The sequence below is a fragment of the Papaver somniferum genome, unplaced genomic scaffold, assembly GCF_003573695.1.
Source record: "Papaver somniferum cultivar HN1 unplaced genomic scaffold, ASM357369v1 unplaced-scaffold_150, whole genome shotgun sequence".
Lineage (NCBI taxonomy): Eukaryota > Viridiplantae > Streptophyta > Magnoliopsida > Ranunculales > Papaveraceae > Papaver > Papaver somniferum.
This window is the reverse complement of record NW_020624377.1, coordinates 4,949,149-4,957,715: the sequence shown is the minus strand read 5'-3', so window position 1 is coordinate 4,957,715 and position 8,567 is coordinate 4,949,149. Positions and strand designations below refer to the sequence as shown.

The following is an 8,567-nucleotide window of genomic DNA, read 5'->3' as shown; positions in this document are numbered from 1 at the left end:
CAGAATCGTGAAACTCCATACTCTTTTGGTAAATTGAAGGCTAGGCTCTTAAGTTACGAGCAATGGCTTAATGATCAAAACCAAGATTCCAACATTTTGGATAATCCTGCAGCCTTTTACGGTAGAAATACTTACAATGGTAACAAAAATGGGAAGAGCAAGAATAAGAACAAGAACAATCAAAATAGTTCAAAGACTGGAAATGTCCCATTCAAAAGTGGTGTTGGTTCTACAAGCTCAAATGCAGATGCTTCTGATGGTGCTAGTGGTAGAGCTTTTGTCGATTTTTCTACCGTGGATTGCCAAATTTGCAGAAAGACAGGACACGTTGCTTCTAGGTGTTTCTTTCGTTACCATCCTCCACCTAGTTCTAACTCAAAGCCCACTGCTCATGTTGCTCAAGTTTAAACAGCCTTTAGTGGTATGCAAGTTAACTCAGCAAATTTATGTGATGATCCTTCTGGAAGTTCTTCTTCATCAACTTGGATTTCTGACTCTGGGGCTTCTAGACATATGACTGGTGACAAGGAGCTTCTTCAGACTACTTCTAACTATAATGGGAAAGATAAGCTGATTGTTGGCAATGGTAAGACATTACAAATCTCACATACTGGTACTTCTACTTTACAAAGTGCAGATGCTTGTTTTGCTTTGAAACATGTTTTACTAGTTCCTGAGATTAAACAAAATTTATTGTCTGTTGCACAATTCACAAAAGATAATTGGTGTTATTTTGTGTTTGATCCATGGAGTTTTGAGATTAGAGATCTTAGATCACATGCTGTCTTGGCTCAGGGAAAAATGGTAAATAACTTGTATCCTATTACAAATGTTTCTTTGAAAAAAACTACTAATTTTACCTCTTTTTCTTCTATTATTGCTTCCTCTTCCTTATGGCACAATAGGCTAGGACATCCTTCTCAGAAAATCATTAATCATTTTTGTTCAACTGAAGCAATTACTCTCATTTCTCCTTCTGACAATCAAATGTGTCGTCCTTGTCAAATAGTTAAAAGTAAAAAGCTTCAATTTCATCTTTCTCCATCACATGAATCTCAACTTTTAGCTCTCATTCATTGTGATATTTGGGGACCTTCACCCATCTCTTCTCATGCTGGTTTCAGATACTATATTTTGTTTATACATGATCCCAGTAGGTTTCATTGGATTTATCCAATGAAACTTAAAACATATGTTGTTCATTGTTTCTCACATTTTAAAAAACTTACTAAAATTTTATTTTCTACAAAGATTTTATGGTTTCAAACTGACAATGCTTGTGAACTAGCTAAAGGTTCTTTTAAGCAATTTCTTGATACACATGGCATTCATCTTAGAATTTCTTGTCCTAATACCCCTGAGAAAAATGGATTAGCAGAGAGAAAACATATACATATCACTGAAATGGGTAACACTCTTCTGTTTCACTCATCTGCACCCAATTTTTTTTTGGTATGATGCATTTCTTACTGCTACATACTTGATCAATAGAACTCCAACTCATGTTTTATCTATGAAATCTCCTTATGAAGATTTTTTTAACAACATTCCATATTATGCTTCTTTGAGAGTGTTTGGTTCAATATGTTTTCCGTTTCTTGGTCACTATAGACCTAACAAGTTATCTCCAAAGTCAGCAAAATGTATTTTTATAGGCTATAGCCCTCTTCATAAAGGATACAAATTTTTTGATCCTATTGCTCATAAACTACACATATCCAGACACGTTGTTTTTGATGAATCACATTTTTACTATAATTCTACTCCTCCATCTACTGAGAGTGCTCCTCTTACTTCTGATGTTGAATCCTCAGATTCAATTCTACAACCATCTACTTCTGCTCCTTCTTCTGTTGTTACTAGATCAATGAGGGGATTTCAAAACCCAAACAATTTTCAGATTTTGTTTTAAATCACACTGTAAGACATCCTGTTTCATCTTCTTTTATAAGTTTACTATCTAATATCTCCGAGCCTAAGACATTTAAAGAAGCATGTCAAATACCTGCGTGGGTAGATTCTATGCAAGATGAGAATGATGCTCTTATGCTAAACGAAACTTGGGATTATGTCTTACCTGAACCTCATATGAACATTCTTGGATGTAAGTGGGTTTACAAAGTTAAGCTCAAGTCTGATGGAAAAGTAGATATACTTATGTCTAGATTAGTAGTACAAGGCTATAATCAACAAGAATGAGTGGATTTTGGAGAGACATTCGGTCCAATTGTTAAGTCAACAAATGTTAGAGTTGTGTTAACCTTAGCAGTAAATTACAATTGATAAGTGAAACAACTTGATGTATCCAATGGATTTCTACATGGACATCTGTATGAGAATGTATATATGAAACAGCCTCCGGGATTTACTCATCCAGACTTTCCCAATCATGTTTGTCTTTTGAAGAAGTCCTTAAATATATGGTTTAAAGCAAGCGCCAAGGGCTTGGTTTCATAGGTTCAGTTCATTTGTTCTTCAATATGGTTTTACTAAGTCAAAGAATGATCATTTATGTTTATCTACATCACTGACACAGATATGATGATATTATATGTAGATGATATTCTTTTGACAGGCAAATATGATGGTTTACTAAATAATTTAATTCAAGCTTTGAGTACAGAATTTGCTATGAAAGTATTAGGGATCTGCATTTTTTTCTTGGAATTGAAGCTACAAGGACTTCTGATACTATTTTTCTTTCTCAATAAAAGTATACTTTAGAACTGTTAGCTAAAGAAAACATGATAGATTGCAAGCCTTGTGACACTCCTGTGGTAAAGGCTAAGAGATGTTCAGTTCATGATGGGGTGCTATTATCCGATCCTCTTAGTTACAGGACAATAGTTGGTGGTCTTCAATACTTGACACATACTAGACCTGACATATGCTTTGCTGTTAATTATGTATCTCAATTTATGCGTGATCCAATAGATCAACATTTTCTTCTTGTAAAGAGAATTCTGAGGTATTTGAAGGGTACTCTAGGCACTGGTATAACTTTACAAAGACGAAATATTCATAGTGTGACTGCATATACTGATTCTGATTGGGTTGGCTTTCCAGATACAAGAAGATCTACATCTGGATATGTTGTTTTTCTGGGTGATTCTATTGTTTCTTGGTCTTCAAAGAAACAACTAACTGTTTCTACAAGTTCAGCTGAAGCTGAATACAAGTGCTTAACTGTAGCCCCTGCTAAGTTGCAATGGCTTACTTATGTACTTACAGAGTTGAATGTTTTTGTTGCTTATCCATTGCAGTTGATGTGTGATAATCATAGTGCAATTTGTTTGGCCTCTAATCCAGTTTTTCATGCCAGAACCAAGCATGTGGAGATAGACTATCATATTATCAGGGAGCTGGTAGAAGAAGGAGTTATTAATGTTAGTCATGTTGCAACAGAAGAACAACTAGCTGATGTGATGACAAAAGGCTTATGCTAACTTTCTCAAGACTTTTACTGAGATTGGTACAATCCTCTTCAGATGTACAATCTTCTACTACTATTGCAGATTAGTTCTGTTCTAATCTGTTGTTCTATTCTACTTGTTGAGCATTTGTTGTTTCTTGTCTTTTATCAGACTGGCTCTTGTTGAGTTGTCTATTACTCTGTATGTTTTTTAGATTTTTGCAATTTGCTACAGTGTCTGCTTGTAACAATTGAGGGGGTATATTAGGAAAGTCTCATATAGTCAAGTCCTGTGAGGTCAAATCTCTATTGACTTGACTCTGTCTGTTGTATTAATACCTCTCCTCTATGTTTGTGAAAGACACCTAACCATAACTGTGTAATATCATTACATTCACCAGTTTCGATATCTTTTCAAACACCTTTAGTCTTTTTTACATTATGTTTGTACCCAGCAGGCGAGAACATAACCGACTAGTACCTAGATACTGCAGTCGAGTGGATACCAGTAATGATAAATATTCAAATTAGAGATCTGCCGAGTTCATTTCTAATAACAAATCCCAATAACGCCATGATTGAATTTTCGTCGCTAGTCATTGGAAGAGCTTATGACGCTAAAGCGATCCTCTTCAATACCTTTGATGCACCGGAGATGGAGGTTTTGACTGCATTCAAGTGCCAGTTGTCCCTGCCCCCTATTTACACCATTGGTCCTCTTTCGCTACTCCTCAATTAACAGATCTCGAAAAATGAGCTGCAGTCGATAGGATCTAATATGAGGAAAGAATATACCATGTGTCTGAAATGGCTTGATTCAAAAGAACCCAACTCCGTGAATTTCGGCAGCAACACCATTCTCACCATTCAACAGCTTGTCGAATTCGCAAGGGGACTAGCAAACAGTAAGAACAATTTCTTATGAATTGTGAGACCTGACATGGTAGTCGGCCATGTTGCCACCAGAGGGCGTAGAAGAAACAAAAGAAAGAGGGCTTGTAACAAGTTGGTGCTCACAAGAAGATATCCTGAATCACCCATCGGTAGTTGGATTCTTGACACACTCTGGGTGGAACTCAACCCTCGAAAGCTTGTCTAGTGGGGTTCCTTTAATTTGTTGGCCTTTTCCTAAAAAAACTTATTTTCTCCTTATCTACAACTAGGGCTGTTCATGGTCGGTTTTGGTTCGGTTTCTAGCCAAACCAAAACCGAAACCAATACTATTGGTTTCTAAAAATCTAAACCAAACCAATCCATTAACCATTGGTTCGGTTTCCAAATGGTTCCAGTTGGTTTCGGTTTTTCTCAGTGGTTTTTGGTTAACCAATAATTATGTCAAACCAAAAAAAAATACACAAATTTACAGATAAAAAAATCGTAGTTGCCGATAGTATTGGTTTACACAAATATACAGACAAAAAAAAATCAAGAATAGTTAAAGCTTACTCTAATTCTAGAGATCAAAAGAAGATATATAATATATCTTAATTTAGTTATTGACAAATAAAAAAGAAGGAAGACGGGAAGAAAAAAGTCGAGTAGCAGCAGCTGTAGTTGGGGGTGGAGAAGGGAGGCGGCTGAGAGAAGGAGAAAGAGAAAGAGGGAGAGTATCATAAATGAAATATTAGATTTAGGGTTTCTATTTATCCTCTAAATCAATGGGTAGAATCTAATACTTTTAAATCGACGGTAGAAACTAAGTTTAAAAATTAATCGGTTCCCCAATGGTTTTTGGTTCGGTTTTTAGGTCAAACCAAAACCAAACCAGTAATGTCGGTTTTTCAACTTTTTTTACCAAACCAATCCAAATCTAAATGGTTTGGTTCGGTTTCTTGCTTATTGGTCTGGTTCGGTCGGTTTCCAACGGTTAACCGACACCATGTTCAGCCCTATCTACAACCCCTGCTTTGATTTTAAGCCTACTGTTTTTTTCTATAATAAGAAGGTTTTAAGCCTACTGTTCTTTCCTAAAATAAGAAGGCCAAAAGTAGAAAAAATTCCATATTCGAGATGATGAAGAAGCCTCATGTAGTCTGCATACCATTTCCAGCTCAGGGTCACATAAATCCCATGACGAAGCTTGCAAAAATTCTTCATCTCAGAGGATTTCATGTAACCTTCGTGAATACAGAATTCAATCATCAACGACTGCTAAATTCAAGAGGACCAGATTCACTTAAAGGCTTGCCTGATTTTCATTTCGAAACTATCCCTGATGGTCTTCCACCACCAACGGATCTAAATGCCACCCAAGACGTCGCATCACTCTGCATATCCACGCAAAACACTTGCTTGGAACCTTTCCGGAACCTTGTCTCCAAACTCAACAACACTTCATTGTCGAACGTCCGTCCGGTGACCTGCATAGTTGCTGACGCATGCATGGACTTCACTCTCCATGTAGCAAAAGAGCTGGAAATCCCAGGATTATTGTTTTGGACTTTTAGCTTCTGTAGCCTCGCTTGTTTCTTGCATTATCCGCATCTCATTGAAAGAGGTCTTGTTCCACTCAAAGGTACACACATAAGGCAGACAAGCATATATGTCCATTCTTGAATTGTGAATCATAATATGATTGTGTAAGACTAACTTTTTGTTTCTATTTGCAGATGAAAGCTGTTTAACAAATGGGTATATGGACACCCAAATTGACTGGATTCCTGGAATTAAGAATATCTTGTTTAAAGATCTTCCTAGTTTTGTTCGAACAACGGATCCTAATGATGCCATGTTGAATTATGTTATAAAAGTAGTTACACGAACTTATGAAGCTACGTCGTTGATTTTCAATACTTTTGATGAGTTAGAAATAGAGTTATTGGATGCATTCAAGTCTCAGTTATCACTGCCTCCAATTTACACCATTGGTCCTGTTCACAATCTCCGCAATCAAATTCCACAACATGGGTTGCAGTCTATTGGATCAAATTTGTGGAAAGAAGATACAAAGTGTCTAAAATGGCTCGATTCCAAAGAACCTGACTCAGTCATGTACGTTAATTTTGGCAGCATAGCTGTAATGACCACTCAACAACTAGTAGAATTTGCTTGGGGGCTGGCTAATACTAAGCACGCTTTCTTGTGGATCATCCGACCCGATCTGGTAGTTGGTGAGTCAGCAATGCTCCCCCCTGGGTTCATTGAAGAAACCCAAGAAAGAGGTCTGCTCGCAAGTTGGTGTTCACAGGAACATGTACTGAATCACCCATCCATAGCTGGTTTCTTAACACACTGTGGTTGGAATTCAACTTTAGAGAGCTTATCTAGTGGAGTTCCTATGATCTGTTGGCCATTCTTCGCAGATCAACAAACAAATTGCAGCTACTTATGTAACCACTGGGGAGTTGGAATGGAGATTGATAATGAGGTGAAGAGAGATGAAGTTGAGAAGCTAGTAAGAGAATTAATGGATGGTGAAAAGGGTAAAGAGATGAAGAATAGAGCCATGGAGTGGAAGAAGAAAGCTGAAGAGGCCACATCACCTGGTGGCTCTTCTTATGCTAACGTGGACGAGATAATTAATAAATATATTTAGCAGTGTAAAGTGATTGTCATGCGAATGGTGTTAGGTTCACATTCATGATGATAATGCAGTCGTTAAAGCTACTTAAATTTCTCATTCCAACAGAAGCTATTGTGTATGGATCTTGTGGGTTTAGTGTTCAACATAATCTTAAAAATGATTATTCTCTAATGCTGCTCTAAATGTCTCCATTTCTAAAATTTCCATTAGGTAAATGCACCCATAAATTATTAGGAGAAAAATATTACAAATGACAATTATTGTACTTGTAATCCAATCACAATCAGTCACCATTTGGACCCTATAATTGAAGTTTCAATCGAAACAAACAAACAAATATTACGAGTCAAAATCAAGAGCATTAGGAGAAAAAGAAGAGTACTAATGTCATTTAAAATTTTCTGATTTTCTGATAATAATTCTTAATGAATTACCTTTAAAGTTAAATAGAAGGTGAAAATTACAAAAAACCAACTTTCAGGTAAGTTAGGGTTCTGGGGTTTCAATTAAGAGAAAATTTGAAGAAGATGAATAGTGGCTATTCGGGGGCAAAACCGTTGGCAGCATTTTAAAAACAGCATACCTAAAGGTCATGAGGCATGCCAATAAGGACAAATAGAGACACTGGTAGTGAAACGATTGACCCTTTATTCCACTATATTTTATAGTAAAGCATTTATCATTTAAAATTATATTTATTTCCAAATTTCTTAGTTTTTTGAAAAAAAAAATTAAATAAATTTTACGGTATTTAAAGAACCTAGACCTAGGTTCGGTTAATAACTTGTTAGAGCCGAACTTAGAGCAAAAATCAGGACAGTCGAACAATGCTTAGTATTGTTTTTCATAAAGTGAAATTCAGTCAATATTTTCGTGTTTAGTTGTCAACCGAATTGTTCATTAACATTTTCCGAACGAAGAATAATGAATAGTCTAGCAAATAATTAATTTGTTTCAATCATAAGCTAAACTTCATTCCATAACTAACTTCCATAAAATCCTAATTCTTTTAGAAAAAAAGAATACAAGAAAATGAAATATCGATCTCTGAGTACTTGGTTTTGTACAATTCCGTGCAGTGAGGATATATTTCAACTTCTTCCTCCTTTTTCTTTTTTTTTCCCACTAATTTGGAGATTAGAGTCTCTACATTTTATGGAAGAAGACAAAATGTAGTCAAGTTAGCATAGGTTGGGATAAAGAAGAAAATAACTAAGAAAAAAAAATAAGAAAAAGAAGAGTGATTCAACTGGCTATAATAAACACAACTTATCAACTTACACTAGTTAGTGTAAGCATTTTATATGCCTTGAAGGGTATGCCTCACAACACTTGTAACGTGGCATAGGAGGAAGATCCCATTTAAATGCTTATAGTCATGATACTAGGGAGTGAACGAAAGGCCATTGGATTTCTCCTCTCGACATTTCTAGAATTGTTTGATTCGGAAATTAAAAAAAAGAAGAAGAAAAAACATTTTTTCTTTCACCGTCTCTGCCACCAACCTCTTCATCTAGTCCATCTCCATCCTCCAATCACCGCCATCACTCATATTTTGTTTAGTTTGAAGCTTATGTTCTTGTTTTAATATAATTTAGGAATTTATTATTAAGGATAGATTCACTTAACTCA

The 8,567-nt window shown here is 35.9% G+C and overlaps 1 protein-coding gene across 2 annotated transcripts; it reads left to right on the top strand.

Moving 5' to 3' along the window:
• The first annotated feature begins 202 nt into the window (after positions 1 to 202).
• LOC113336190 (7-deoxyloganetin glucosyltransferase-like) lies at positions 203 to 6,947 on the top strand. Of its 2 annotated transcripts, XM_026582176.1 has the most exons (3): positions 203 to 217; positions 5,435 to 5,927; positions 6,022 to 6,947. In XM_026582176.1, exons 1-3 carry the CDS (start codon positions 203 to 205, stop codon positions 6,945 to 6,947), a joined length of 1,434 nt encoding a protein of 477 aa, XP_026437961.1. The 2 variants fall into 2 exon arrangements, with proteins under 2 accessions (XP_026437961.1, XP_026437962.1); XM_026582177.1 differs by lacking the exon at positions 203 to 217 and having other exon boundaries at positions 5,417 to 5,927.
• The last annotated feature ends 1,620 nt before the right edge of the window (positions 6,948 to 8,567 follow it).